General features: G+C 53.4%; 6 protein-coding genes across 6 annotated transcripts; 2 read left to right on the plus strand and 4 right to left on the minus strand.

Annotated features, from left to right (window-relative positions):
- Positions 1-36: 36 nt before the first annotated feature.
- VTN00DRAFT_84 (uncharacterized protein) lies at positions 37-1,088 on the minus strand (the record flags this gene model as incomplete). The annotated part of the gene is made up of 5 exons (XM_069435249.1): positions 37-313; positions 409-752; positions 860-938; positions 1,000-1,012; positions 1,064-1,088. 5 exons carry the CDS (start codon positions 1,086-1,088, stop codon positions 37-39), a joined length of 738 nt encoding a protein of 245 aa, XP_069290792.1.
- Positions 1,089-1,422: 334 nt separating this feature from the next.
- Positions 1,423-4,308, plus strand: VTN00DRAFT_85 (uncharacterized protein; the record flags this gene model as incomplete). The annotated part of the gene is made up of 4 exons (XM_069435360.1): positions 1,423-1,807; positions 1,876-3,863; positions 3,923-4,173; positions 4,227-4,308. The coding sequence occupies 4 exons, from the start codon at positions 1,423-1,425 to the stop codon at positions 4,306-4,308; spliced, it is 2,706 nt and encodes a 901-aa protein (XP_069290793.1).
- Positions 4,309-5,401: 1,093 nt separating this feature from the next.
- VTN00DRAFT_86 (uncharacterized protein) lies at positions 5,402-6,860 on the minus strand (the record flags this gene model as incomplete). Its single annotated transcript, XM_069435470.1, has 5 exons — positions 5,402-5,440; positions 5,516-5,584; positions 5,659-6,507; positions 6,611-6,706; positions 6,762-6,860. The coding sequence occupies 5 exons, from the start codon at positions 6,858-6,860 to the stop codon at positions 5,402-5,404; spliced, it is 1,152 nt and encodes a 383-aa protein (XP_069290794.1).
- Positions 6,861-7,780: 920 nt separating this feature from the next.
- Positions 7,781-10,068, plus strand: VTN00DRAFT_87 (uncharacterized protein; the record flags this gene model as incomplete). The annotated part of the gene is made up of 5 exons (XM_069435577.1): positions 7,781-8,048; positions 8,198-8,353; positions 8,405-9,554; positions 9,639-9,794; positions 9,885-10,068. The coding sequence occupies 5 exons, from the start codon at positions 7,781-7,783 to the stop codon at positions 10,066-10,068; spliced, it is 1,914 nt and encodes a 637-aa protein (XP_069290795.1).
- Positions 10,069-10,746: 678 nt separating this feature from the next.
- On the minus strand, positions 10,747-11,073 carry VTN00DRAFT_88 (uncharacterized protein; the record flags this gene model as incomplete). The annotated part of the gene is made up of 1 exon (XM_069435688.1): positions 10,747-11,073. One exon carries the CDS (start codon positions 11,071-11,073, stop codon positions 10,747-10,749), a length of 327 nt encoding a protein of 108 aa, XP_069290796.1.
- A 902-nt stretch (positions 11,074-11,975) lies between these two features.
- On the minus strand, positions 11,976-14,016 carry VTN00DRAFT_89 (uncharacterized protein; the record flags this gene model as incomplete). Its single annotated transcript, XM_069435799.1, has 4 exons — positions 11,976-12,137; positions 12,205-12,905; positions 12,984-13,604; positions 13,710-14,016. 4 exons carry the CDS (start codon positions 14,014-14,016, stop codon positions 11,976-11,978), a joined length of 1,791 nt encoding a protein of 596 aa, XP_069290797.1.
- Between the last annotated feature and the right edge of the window lie 393 nt (positions 14,017-14,409).

Below are 14,409 nucleotides of genomic sequence, written 5' to 3' on the forward strand. Positions count from 1 at the left end.
GAGACTACCTAGATGGATTTCACCTGACTTCATTCATTAATTCCCATTCAGCGTCGCTACCGCCCTGCCCATCTCCTCGTCAGTGTAGATCCGGAATCCCTTCTCCTTCGTGACACTCGCGAGCTGGACGTTCTTGGCGTCCAGCTTCTCCTCCATCACCTGCTTCAGCGTCTTCAGGACGAGCGTCTCGGCCTCAGCCAGAGTCAGGGAACGGTGGTACTCGTTCTGCAGCTCGGCCTGAGCGCCCTCACTGCCGGAACCGATGGCCTTGGCGTCGTAGCGGTAGAAGGTGCCGGAGGGTTCGGCGTGGTATCTGTTATCAACCATGTCAGCTTTGATCTGTGCATATGGTCGTTCCTCCAAGTAAAGGGCATGTATACTAGAGTAGAAAAAGGTGGGTAGACGTACAGCTGAGGGCCATCCTCATCATACCCCGCAATCAGCAACGCGACACCAAACGGTCTGCTCATGACGCTCTCCTCGCCGTCTGCACCCTCTCCGAACCGCAGCGCCAGGTCGCATATGGCCTGCGTGCAGCTCTCGACGCGGAGCGGCTCCGCGTAGTGGAAGGAATGGTTCTGGCACTCGACGCGGGCGTGCTCGACCATGGAGCGGGCGTCGGCCTGCAGGCCGGACATGGCGCATCCAATGTGCTGGTCGATCTCGACGATCTTCTCGACGGACGAGGTCTCGAGGAGGGTGGAGGTGACGCGCTTCTCAACGCCCAGGACCACGCCTTCGGAGGTTGCTACCTGGTGGATGTCAGGGTGTTCGTGTCTCAGGGAAGCAGGTCTGTAGCAAAATAACTGCTTTCTGGAAAGCAGAGGTGCAGGATGGAGCTTCAGATATCTGAACATACACCGATTGCTGTGGAACCGAGCTTGATGGCTTCAAGGGAGTATTCGACCTGGAAGAGACGGCCTTCCGGCGAGAAGGTGCTGGAGGTCTGTCAGACAAGAGTCCGTTCGAGAGATGAGGGAGTAACCAAGGCATCCGTACTTGATCCCACGGTCTGTATACATGTCAGTGACCGCAGCGGGGAGGGGAGGTCATGCGAGCTTACCGTATTCTGATCGTGCGATAAACATGGTGGGCTATGTGTGGGGAACCGAGGAGAAGAGACTAAAAGAAGAAATAGGCAAAAGAAAAGAGAAGATCCGGCGGAGAGAGGAGGCAGAGGGCGTGGGAGCGGAGGGGTGAGGTCTGGGGAGCGGACAGCTCTCACAGTCCCGCTCGTCGCCTACGCAAACCGGCGTGCCTGGCGGAGATGGCGCTAGCCCGAAGGAGCGCGCCTCAACTCCGCCCTCGCCTCGATCTCCACGCTCTCGTCTGCGCGCCCGACGTGTCGACACCTTGCAGGTCCTGCCTCGCTGCCTTATCGTGGTCTCCTGTCGCGCCTGAAGCTGGCGAGAATTCCGGATCATGTCTGTCAATGACCGCCGCGCGACCTACGTGACCGCGCCCAGGCCCCGCGTTGCCTCCCTTCGCGCCGGGGAAGCTGACAGGGCGACTCCACGCGCCCACCATTCTCCGCGCCCTTCTGCTGAGAACATGGATCACCTGCGCGGAGCTACGGCCAGCCCGAAGAGCAGACTGCAGAAGGAGTACAGCAATTCCAGCAGCGAGAAACGCACCGAGCGCTCCACCACGACGCGAGACAAGGTCCAGGTCCGCTCGAGAAACCCCGTCAAGGAGTCGACCTCCGCGGGGAACAGGGGTGAATGGGACAAGACGAGGGCCAAAAGGGCCAGTCAGACGGACGGTTCGACGCCAATGGTTCGAAAGAAGGAGAAGGAGCAGCCAGAAGGTGAGAACCGCCTGTGGATTGAACCTGCGCGACGCCGAAGCTGACCGCGAGCGTCTGGTTGTATACAGTGCAATGGACTCCCCAGGCTTCGTTGATCGCTCACTCATCTGCCCCCCTGGCCTGTCGCGTATCGGTGCCGCCTCTAGCATCAGCAGCGCCGCAATCGCTCAACGCTACGCCTCTTCGTGATCTCTCCCTCGATGCGCAGGAAGCGGCAATTCTGGAAGACCTTCTGTTTGTGTTCATGGGCTACGAGGGACAGTACATCCACTACCACAGCTCCTATGACCCCTCTGTCGAGAAGGATCGGTTGGTCGGCCCGTCATTTCAAATTGCGCCGGGGTTGGATCCGACTCTGAAGGACTTGACCATCTCCATGTTGAAGATGGCTACCCATTACAGTGCTATTGAGGCTTTCGTGGAGGTCCTGAGTCGTGCCGAGTATGGCGCAGTCAGTCACGCTCTGTGCGCTGCCATCCGAAGGATACTGAAGGACTATCTGATCCTCATCGCGCAGTTGGAGAACCAGCTACTGAACAATCCGAACTTTACGCTGCATGTTCTTCATCTTCACACCATGCCCACGAGCCAAAGCCTGGCGCAGCTGTATTCACTCGGTCAGGAGCTTCTGAGGCGGAACGGTCTTTTGGATCAGGACCTAGACGAATCGATCGACGACTTTGACGATGTTGATAACATATTGGAGCAGTTGAAAGAAGGGGGAGATCTAGTCCCTGGAAGCATGTCGAGCAAGAAGATCTGCAAAGGAGGAAATGTTCTCGGGCTCTTGACGGAGAGGCTAACCACGTTTTCCGGTGATCCCGCGACCAAAACCCTGCTCGAGACATTACTCCGGGAGGCTAGTCGTCCGTACATGGCAATGCTGAACGAATGGCTGCACCACGGCGGGATCAAGGATCCTCATGCAGAGTTCCTTGTGAAAGAGCAGAAATGGATCAAACGAGATAAACTCGAAGAAGACTACACAGACGAGTACTGGGAAAAGCGATATACCATCCGTGAGAACGAGGTTCCTCCGCAGTTGGACAGCGTCAGAGACAAGGTTCTCCTGGCCGGAAAGTATCTCAACGTTGTTCGAGAGTGTGGAGGTGTCGATGTCAGCAAGGCAGTCAAGGACGTTCCCAAGACGTTCGATGATCCACGGTTCCTCGAGAATGTCAACGGAGCGTATACCTACGCCAATGCTTCATTGCTGAACCTTCTACTGACAAAGAACTCACTTACGACGCGTTTCCGCTCTCTGAAACATTATTTCTTCCTCGATCGGTCGGATTTCTTCTCCTACTTCCTCGAACTTAGCGCGTCCGAACTGCGGAAACCGGCCAAGAACGTTAATGAAGGGAAGCTGCAGTCTCTTCTGGACCTCGTTCTTCGACAGCCTGGCAGTATTGCCGCGCAGGACCCTTTCAAAGAGGATGTCAAGGTCCGCATGAACAAGATCGGGCTCACGAAATGGCTGATGCAGGTCGTCAGCGTTTCGGGTATCGATCAGGATAACCCAGACGGTGGAATCGAGAAGTACCAGACTCCCGCTCCACAAACTACCGAAGACGAAAAGGATATTCTTGGTTTCGATGCTCTCGAGCTGGATTATATGGTGCCTTTCCCTCTTTCCCTCGTGATTAGTCGCAAGACGGTCCTCCGCTACCAGCTTATTTTCCGCCATCTTCTGTCGCTTCGTCACCTGGAGACTCTTCTTGTTAATTCGTGGCAAGATCAGAATAAAGTCCTGAGCTGGAGACATAAGTCATCGGATCGAAGGCTTGAAATGTGGAAGAGGCGGGCCTGGACTCTGCGTGCGAAGATGCTTGTCTTTGTCCAGCAGCTGCTCTACTTCTGTACCGCCGAGGTCATTGAACCCAACTGGCAGAACCTCATGGACCGGGTCAATGGAACCGATGCAGATGGAATGGAGGTGACCGTCAATGGCACCAAGCAGGTCAACCGTACGGTGGATGAGCTGATGCAGGATCACGTTGATTTCCTGGACACCTGTCTGAAGGAGTGCATGCTGACGCAGGCAAAGCTCTTGAAAGTAAGTTCGAAAATTAGTCATCTTCGTCGATTGCTGGTATGCTGACGGAGGGTCTCTAGATCCACTCGAAATTGATGACCTGCTGCACCATGTTTGCGTCGTGGACTGCCTCTTCTCTTGCGCGCAGCCTAGCTTCCGCTGATCCCGACCTCTCTGGAGGAAAAGCGCCTGCTCAGCCTTCTAATGGTTCACGGCAGGCTCCAGGCGCAGAGCCCAAGGCCTACGACCCTACGCGGCTGGCAAAACTAGAGGATACGCTGAAGAGATATGAAGACCACTTCGGAAGACACCTCCGGATATTGATGGATAGGTTTGTGTTCTGGCTGACGTCGAATGCGTCTGCGTTCGCTGACTAGTGTCTAGCTTGAATTACTTTGCTGCGACCGAGAGTGTTGTCCTGTTGAAGCTCGCGCACTCGTTGAGCTCGATCAGCAAAGAAGACTGAAGTCAATGGCATTCGTCCGTAGCTCGAACTCGAATTCACGGGCTGCACCGCACCCCTCCATGGTCCGTCAGGTAATAGATCCATTCAGACAGCTATTTAACCTGCTATGCTACTGCCTTCTGGCTCTAGCCATGCTGCTTACCTCCAGAGCCTGGGGAGATTGAGGTCTATCATCGATCGGCTCATCGAAGGAACGCGGGGTTAGGCAATGGCGACCCGCCCTTGAGTCTCCGTGGGCATGGCTTCGAGTCCTAAGATGATGAGCTCAAAGGACACCGCACAATCCGCGAATGGGATGATTTACCCATCGATCGACGGTCATGATCTGCTTTTTCCATTAGGCTAGGCTCATACGGGCTGCGGGACTACAGCTCTACACAAGTATACCATACAAATACCCTAGACAGGAATATAGCCTTGTCTTTTGCCCCGTGACATGTTTCCTCCATCCACATCACATCTTCAGGGACTTCGATCGAGCTTATATGGAATGAGGCCGATGAACTTCAGTGGCGGGGTTCGGTTCGTTTCGATTTTTATTGAACGGAACGGCTCAGGAAAGGGAAAGGGGGAAAATTCCGTTTCTTTCTTTTTTATCACAAATACATACATAAAAAGGTGGCCGTCAAGGCAAGGACAAGGAGGTCGTTCGTTTCATTGGAAGGAAGTGATACCCATACCCATACGGAGTATACAGGACCGGACCGGATTTGAGGAGAGGAGGCAGGCTTGGTCGGGAATGTATGTATTATTTATATCCCTTGAATTAAGTTATTGATAGCGCAATTGAAATTTCATTACTATGCACAGCGTTTATTGGTTCTCCAGAGAATATGGAAGTAGTATTGTACAGAGGTTAAAAAAATCTTACTGTTTAATCTGATCCAGTCTTTCATGACAGGGGTTATATTTAATATCGTATTAGCGCCGTGGTACCTGTGATATATATGATATATATATAGATATATATAGAAAAAACATAATGTAAACTGAAAGGACTTTATATTCTCACAGTCTTTTTTTTTCTGGTTTCCTTCCATTTACTAAAACAACTCATCGCATCTTGTTCTGTTCTCTGGGTTAATATAACCGCTCAATGCTCCGAGACAAAGATTCCTGCCATTCCCATGCCCTGTTTTCAAATGACACTGTTAGTTTCTGATGCCAAACATGCAATATGATGTACCGAGGCAGGGGTATTACTCACTGTCCCAACTCCGCCGCGCGGGTTGACTTTGCTCTCATCGAGGCCGAGCCTGTCGACGCAGTACACGCCCTGTATAGGTACGTATCGGGTTAGCTGGAGTTTCTCCTGCGTGGTTCAATGTACCCAGGACAGACAGAACAGACCATTGATGCGAACGCCTCGTTGATCTCAAAAATGTCAATCTCCTCCTTACTGAGGCCGAACTTGGACAGGATCTTGGGAATGGCGATCGATGGCCCGATGCCCATGATACGCGGCTCGAGCCCGACCACCGTCGCGCCGCAGAACTTGGCCAGGATGGGCTGGCCCAGCTGCTGCGCGCGCGAGCGCTTCATCAGCACAACGGCCGCCGCACCGTCGGTGATCTGGCTGGCGTTGCCGCCCGTCGTCGTGCTGGGCGCCCACTGCGGGAACGCGGCGCGGATCTTGCTCAGCCCGTCGACGGTCGTACCGTAGCGGATGCCGTCGTCGCGGTTGACCACGACGTCCTTGACCTCGCCGGTCTTGGGATCCTTGACGGTGGTGCGGACGGGGACGATCTCGTCGTCGAACCAGCCGGCCTTCTGCGCGCGCTCGGCCTTCTGGTAGCTCTTGGCGGCGAACTCATCCTGCATGCGGCGGGTGACGTTGAACTGGGCGGCGACGTTCTCGGACGTCTGGCCCATGGGCTGCTCGTTCTGCGAGGCCAGCGGGTGTGTCATGATGCGCGACGACATGTTGGGCGCCCCCGGGTCGGCGTTGGTGCTCATGCTCTCCGCGCCGACGGCGATGCCGACCTCGATACTGCCGGCGATGATCTGGTTGGCGATGTTCTGGATGGACAGCAGACCGGACGAGCAGAAGCGGTTCGCGACTGAGGCCGCGGTCGTCGCGGGGAAGCCGGCGGCCAGGACGGCGGAGCGGGCGATGTACGCGGCGGAGGGGTGGAGGACGTTGCCGAGGCAAACATCCTCGACGAGGGAAGGGTCGAGCTTGGATTTCTCACGGACGCTCTGAGGTTAGATGTTAGAATACATAGGCCGACAGATGTATCGATATGGAGGGAGTTGTGAGATATAGAAGTGTAGATATTCACGACCAAACTAAAGAACATACCGTCAACAGCGAGATCAGCAGATCATCCAGCTGTGTATCCTTCAAGGCGCCCCTCTTGGCCTTTGTGAGCGGCGTTCGCACCGCGAGCGTGATGACCTTGTCCGTCAGCATTCATCCATGTCCTCCCGGATTCTCGGGAATCAAGACTCACCACATCGTCGGGGCTCTTCTCCAGGAGCTTCTGCCGCGCGGGCGATTCGGCGGAGAGGTGGTTCGCGATGGACGACAACCGCTGCTGCGCGGAGGACATGGTGTGCTAATCCGATGGAACCGCGATGATATTGCGGGGATCCTTCGGTTCTGTCAGCAGAGTAGGCGATGCCAGGTATGGATGTACTCACAGCCTGTGTCAGCGTGGGAGAGGTTTTATATGCAAGTATCACCGAAAGACGTCAACGGCGACGTTGGACATGTGCACGGTCTGTATCTGCACCGACCGACCGAGCTTCGAGCACCGAGCCCGAGCGAACGAACAAGAAGCGGCCCATGTTGGCACCAGTCCACAGCTGTCAGAAGGACATCAAGCTGTCTCTAACCGAGCAACAGTGCCGTCGGCCGAGCGTACGATACGGTCACATCGGCGACCTCGGCTGTGATCGTCGTCGTCTTTCTGGAGAAGATCAGCGGGGGCCCACAGGGGTAGATCTGTGATATCAAGAAAAGATAACAAAGGAAGAGAAGCAGACCTTTAAAGGGAAGAAAAGGACATGAAAGCCAAGGGGAGAAAGAAACATACTTATCTGTACAACCCTAATTGTCTATATCAAAGCATGCATACCCCCATATCCCCTATTCTCCTCATGTTGATACTCCAAAATCGTGCAGAACTGATGTATCGAGACATCGAGACAGCCATGTGGGGCCATACAACCTAGAAGACAATACCGGGGATTTTCCGTGGGGAAGCTTGAGGCGTTGCTCGGGCTGTATTATTGCGACTGGAGATGTTTGATACAGTTCATGCATTCGACATGTCATTATCCAGGGATCTCCCGAGTCGGCCTGTCTCATCTCGTCTATAGCAACCTCTCCTGGGGAGATCTGAAGAGACGCGTTTGACTGCGCCCATCGACCATTATTCGTTATCACCAACCGAGGACTTCTTTGCCGAATCAAAGGAGGCGTCCTGGTCGATTCTCGCCGTTAACAAAACTCTGAAGGAGAGACACCATGGACCTCCTGTCCATCACAGCCGCCTCTGCGCTCACGCTCACAGCGGGCGCGTATCTCAATGCTAGACTCTCCCTCTCCACCGACCTGACGAACTTGTACCACGATCGAGCCTTTGGCAAGCGGTTGGGACAGCGGCTCGCCGTGCTAGGAGACACCCCAACGTGGTACGGCATGCTGCAGCGCGTTGTCGACGTTGAGGGAAAGGGGGATGTGGAGGCGCTATGGTTTGAAGACAAGACCTGGACGTACGCGCAGCTGAAGGACTGTAAGTATTGTCCTTGACATGCATTTATGTAGACTGTCATATGAATCCTCCATCGTTTTTCCTAATATACCTTACACATTGATATGTGTACACTTGGATACCATCGATATATGGATCTGAATATAACATCTGATAAACACTGACTGCAGTGGCCGACCGGCTGGCGGCGCTCCTCCATGACCGCGACATTAGGCCTGGTGACTTCGTCGCCGTCTTCACGGTCAACTCACCGGAAATGGTTGTCTGCATCCATGCGCTGTCGAAGCTGGGAGCTGTGGCCGCCCTGATCAATACCAATCTGCGCGGTAGGACCTTTTTACTCCATGATATACCCTACCTCAAGCTGACCACAACAGATGATACCTTCCGGCACTGTCTGGAAGTCTCGACGGCCAAGCTGATCATCTCAAGCCCGGACCTGGCGGATCATGTCTGCTCGGACCTGCCACACTTCTCAGTGAACTTGTCGTCGTTCGACGACGCTGTACCAAACACTCCAGTTGAGATCGCCACGGTAGAAACACTACAGCAATTTCCTACCTCGAACATCCCCGCAGCGAAGAGAGGAATAGCAGACCTCTGTGCCCTGATCTACACATCCGGCACGACTGGCAAGCCCAAGGCATGCGCCATCCGCAATATGCTGGTATGCGCGACCTCGAACCCGTTCACCGTGGACGCCAACAACCCGTCCAAGTATTTCCCGCTGCGGATCTACTCAGCGCTGCCACTGTTTCACGGAACGGCGCTGCTCGGTGCCCTGTGCTACTGCCTGGGTACAGCAAGCACACTCTGCCTACGGCGCAAGTTCTCCGCATCGAGGTTCTGGCGCGACGTCCACGCCAGCCGGGCCACGCGCATGATGTATATCGGCGAGCTGTGCCGGTACCTGCTCGCGACACCTCCGTCCCCGTACGACCGCGGACATGAATGCATCGTGGCACAAGGGAACGGTCTGCGCGGGGAGATCTGGGAGCGGTTCCGTGAACGCTTCGGAGTACCTGAGATCCGTGAGTTCTACCGGTCGACCGAGGGTGTGGCGCGGTTCGACAACTACGGCGTGGGCGCCTTTGGTGCGGGCAAGGTCGGTTTCCACGGCCCATTGCGACGGCTAATGGAGGATGACACCCTCATCGTGCGGTACGATCCCGAGACCGAGATGCCATACCGCGACCCTAAGACCGGCTTCTGCGTCCGGGCCCGTCTGGGCGAGGAAGGAGAGGTCATTGGCCGCGTCAGGAACCGCGGCCTGCTTACCGAATACCTGCACAACGAGGAGGCAACGGAGAAGAAGCTGCTGCGGGATGTCTTCCAGAAGGGGGACCTGTTTCAGCGCACAGGGGATTTGGTCGTTCTGGACAGTGATGGCTGGGTGCGCTTCCAGGACCGGGTTGGCGATACATTCCGCTGGAAGGGCGAGAACGTGAGCGCTGGCGAGATCAGAGACCACATCTGCCGGATCCCGGGGGTACAGGATGCGATGGTATATGGCGTGAAGTTGAGCGGGTGAGTCTTCATCCCCTGATATACACATATACCTATATTAGAAAGTATGTATACCCGGACAAACCCTAACAAAACCACCCGCAGCTACGACGGCCAAGCCGGCGGCGCTGGCGTGACACTCGACCCCGAAAAGCGAACCCCATCCTTCGAAGCTGAGTTCATGCGCGGACTGTACCCAGCACTAAAGTCCAAAGGCGTCCCATCATACGCCTTTCCACGACTCGTCCGGCTTACAAAACAGTAAGATATCCCTATTCCCACCTCGAACACCACCTTCATATATCATACCCTGAAAAACAAAAGGCTAACCACGCATAAATCATGATATAGAGTCGCAACAGGCGTGACATTTAAACAAGCCAAAGGCGAACTGGTCAAGAAGGGGTGGGACCCGCGCGTCGACTGGGACGGGGACTCGCTGTACTGGCTGAACATGGATGGTTCCACGCCGCGGTACGAGAAGCTGGACGAGCAGAGCTGGGCGGGCATCGAGAGGGGGGTGGCGAAGCTGTAGATGGCTGGAAGTGATCTTGTTTATTGTTAGATGGATAATATTATACGATACATATTCTTACGATATCGGATGTAGAGTATATGTATTTTTTTTGTTTCCTAGATGTCCAACAAGCAAGGCAAGCTAGGTAGATTAATTTAAGTACTGGGAATAGCAGATATATACTCTATCTAAGAGTGCGTTCTCATATCTCGCCTCATTGTATTTAGCATGTCTTCAGACTGGTTCCTGGGGAGAGAAGGAGTCTAGAACTCGCTTTTTAATTGAAACAAAGGAATAGAATGGAATACATAGTTTTATTGTCAATATGCATAAGAGAAAGTAAGAGAGAGTATTAACCATAAATCATGGCAAGAAAGCCAAAGGGAAACAGAGGTTGAAGGTAGAAGAGTCAAGTCAGAGCACTTGATGTCTTTTTCTTTTTCTTGCATTGCTGTCTCATTCCATCAATCGGTCCCCGGAATTCTGTCTTCACTTGAATAAAGTGCTCCGACCTTGCCCATATTCCAGGTCGTACATAGTAAAAGAAGGATAGTTTACATCTCCTGGAAGTATCCTAAGAAGGGGGAAGAAGAAAGCCACTATTAGCTTTAAAGAATAGAACAGGACAAGGACTCAGGAGATTTCTCTAGCCTAGTACTACCCTATATACTAACCTTTTTTTTTTCAGAGTATCCTTCAAGGAATCAGATCAACCCTCCACGAGTTCACCACGCCGGGAAAAGCGCTGGCGCAGACATTGTACTTGGGCAGGATCGGCTCGCCCTGGCAGTAGCCATTCGAGTAGAACTTGACAGAGACGCCGGGACCCCAGGTGGCATGGACGGCCTGAACGCCCAGCCCTTCGAAGCTCGTGCACTCCACGGGACCAGTGGGGATGGGCACGTCCGCAACCTGGTTGGTGCAGGTTTTGTCGGAGTATCCTTGCCAACTATACAACTGGACAGAGGCGGTTGCTGCTGCGAGGATGGCGGAGAGGATGGAGATGGGGATGGAGAAACGCATTGTGGAAGATATATATAAAAAAAGATGGATATAGATTGGGTTGAAATGAGACTTGGGAGGCTGGAGTGGGAGAGGAGATTTCCCTTAATAAGGTATGCCGTTGTGATTGTTGTTGATGGAATTTAAAGACGCAGGTTCTCATGATGGTGGAGGTGCCTCTTTTATATATATCTTTTTCCTCACCCTCTTCTTCTTCATGCCCCGATTTTTAATAAGACAGGTACATCTGTGGCAGTTGTGCTTGAACCATGCATGATCCATCATACTGTGAGACTGAATGATAAAGTCCTGTGTAAATCAGGCCTTCCAAAATCCCCCTCGGAATACACTTCCGCCAAGGGATTAAAAAGCCACACCACACCACAAATGCATTCCACGATGCGGCGGGGCGGCCTTACATGTGCTTACCATTTAATTTAGGACATTGAATGTAGATATCTCAAACTGGTGGAGGATTCAAGGACCCATTATTATGGCATTGTCAAGCTCTTGAAGCTAATACGCTCTCAAGCTGACTACATATCAGGTACTTGCGTGTCCGGGTCCAGCTGGGACGGGACGCCTTATCTGAGTAAGGTGGTGGGCCTCTTCATAGTAAATAGGGCTGAGGTCTATCAACCTTAAAACCGCTGTTGCCAAAAAGGAATCTTTCGGACCTGTATTGGAGAAGTTTTAAATCTTTGGGTACTATGCATGTGTGCACTTTCATGATTCTGATCAGGTCTGTCTCGTTATTGGACCGGGGACCATTTCACATTAGGCTGCCAGGTACACGGATGGGTGGCCTAGCGATCTAGCCTCATCATGGTTGGCTAAGTGTGGGTACTAAGTACACGATATGTACTCATTTCAGAAACCTCTATGGAAAGTGGTACCTGTAACCCCTGATTGGCAGTTTTTCTCTAGATATTCTGCCGGCTGCTGCGCTTACGCTCCCACCCGGTCCGAAACTTTTCCAGCTTGATCCGAGGGAAGATGTGTGCTTCCGTGTTGAAGACGACTTCGTCGAGCGGGAGGAAATCTGTTGGGGAGAATAGAAGATAGAGATATTTCAGAGTCTCAGCCTGTTTTTTCGAATCAGCTCCTGAAATGCTATTTCGCTTCAGATTCTCTTGGGTGTGTCTCTCTTACCAGCCAAAAGCTCTCCATGTTGTCTCGCCGCGTTGGCGGGACTGCGTTTACGTTATTGAGCGACGTGTATCCCTCTCCGTCATCGACGATGGTGTATTTCTGGAACGCCTTGAAGATCTCCCAGCCCCATTCCCGGTAGATGGGATCGTTCGTGATCCGCCACATCATGAAAAGACTCTCCACAGTCTCGGGGCGCTGCAGATTGTGCGTGTCCAGAGGCTTGATGATGTAGTCTTTCTTCCAGGTGGCTTTGCTGTTTTTGCTGGCAGACCGCATAGGTGAATTTGAAGCCCCAGGGGCGGGTTGCAGGGCGGTATCGTCAGCCTCGAACCAGGCGATCTCTGGCGCAAGCCCCGTTTCCGTGACCTTGTACATTCCCCAGCAGGTCTTCATGAGCTCTCTCGCGAGCTGCATCTGCTCCTCCTGTTCGGCTCCCCAGCCAGGCCCTCTTCGCGCTTCAGCCTCGGTCAGGCCGCCCGTTGCACCTAGGGCTATGGATCCGGGCAGGAAGCAGACGAGGTGGTCCATCTTTGGAGACAGGCGACCGCCGATGCCGTTCGGCAGCTCAGCGATGAACTTGAGGTTCGAGTGCTTCGTCGAGGTGACCAGGTGCTTTTGGATCCCGGCGAGCGCTTCGGACCACATTTCGAGATAGATCGGTTCCTGCCCAGATGTCTGCAGATACTGCTTGATAAGGTACTCTGCCATATGTTAGCTATGGTGACGAATTGGCAGTGTCGATATTTATGCATTTGATAACTCCTTCGAGCCGTACGCACCATAATACGAATCACCACGGCTTCCAAGACGAATCTCCCGGGATGTGAATCTACCCGAATTCGGGTCCACAAAGATAGGAACCAGGCCACCCTCCATGCCATTGCTATCAAGAACCTCCATTACCTTCTCCGCTTTGCGCCAATATATCTCGTTCTCCGTGAGGTGAGCCAGGTACTTCATCTCCATCTGTACGGTGCTAGCTTCAGCAGTTGATGAAGCACCGCCATCTGCATGGGAGGGTATGCCCCTCCCCGTTCGCAACCAGACGCTTGCGTATGGAATTCCCGACCTAGACTCATAGGCGCCCAGAAGTCTGTCAGCCAGGTCTACTGCCTTGGACAGGTAGATATAGTCCCTTCGAGAAGAGACATGGGGCAGCTGCGACGCAAGGTAGTGCGCGGAGAGCAGGCCCCCGAGCATGCGGATGGTCATCTCGAACGTGTTGACATCCTGGTCTTGGTCGTAGGTCAACTTCCTGCTGACCCATTTGCGTGCGTCGGACAGCTGCGAAGTCAAGTTCATGATCATCAGAGTGTCGAGGCTGTCGACGATAATCCATCCCAGGCCATTGGGGCTCATTTGTGAGCCCGTTTTCGAAATTGGGTGGAATTCATCCTGGCCTAACGTCCAGTAGTTAGTATAAGCAATTTAGGGATGGCTCGGGATCAACGTTCTGGAAATGTAGATATATGCAAGAAAAGCGATTTAAGATATCAACGACTAACCCCATGCATATTTTGAATAGGCATCCCAACTCGTAACGAAGGCTTCCTTCACCTTTTCCCTGCGATCGTCCCAGTCAACAGCTCTTGACCTGTAGCGGCTAAGTTGATCAGGAGAGCCATTCAGCAAAAAGATAAACCCAGCCACTAAAGCAACGACACCAGCAATTACGGCTTTGTGCGCGGAGAACGGCGAAGGCAAGAAAGACGAAGACGTTGTTCGTGGTAGTGCTTTTGGATTTACATTATTAGGGTGTTTGCGTCTCCGATAGCCCGATGCCCCCAAATCTTTCCTGTCCGAGGATGCCATCTTCCGGCAGATTAAGAATGGCTTGAAATTCGGTGAGCTCCGAGGGCATCTGGGCCAACAAGGCAATGGGAAGTGTACGGAGGATTGCCAATGTCTGCGGTTTGAATTTCTTCTCAAGTTGCAGTGATGGTTTGGGGGGTCGATGGTTTATAACCGGGCGCGTTGCTGGGGGCCGAGCGCTCAAATGGCACAGCATGCATGCACAAGGCAGTTTTGGTAGGCGCTAACTGTGATCGTCACATTTGTCCAACCTATGAGACTTGCTTCTCTTGTCATTATGCCCAAGGGATTAGCGATGGTGTCTGCATCTGGGGCAGAGATCAGGTTGGGGGCGGGATTCAGCTCCCCTAATGGTGAAATAAATAGGCGCCGTGCACCATAGGGGCAGTATTA

This window comes from Thermoascus crustaceus (assembly GCF_041956765.1).
Source record: "Thermoascus crustaceus strain CBS 181.67 unplaced genomic scaffold VTN00scaffold_1, whole genome shotgun sequence".
Classification (NCBI taxonomy): domain Eukaryota; kingdom Fungi; phylum Ascomycota; class Eurotiomycetes; order Eurotiales; family Thermoascaceae; genus Thermoascus; species Thermoascus crustaceus.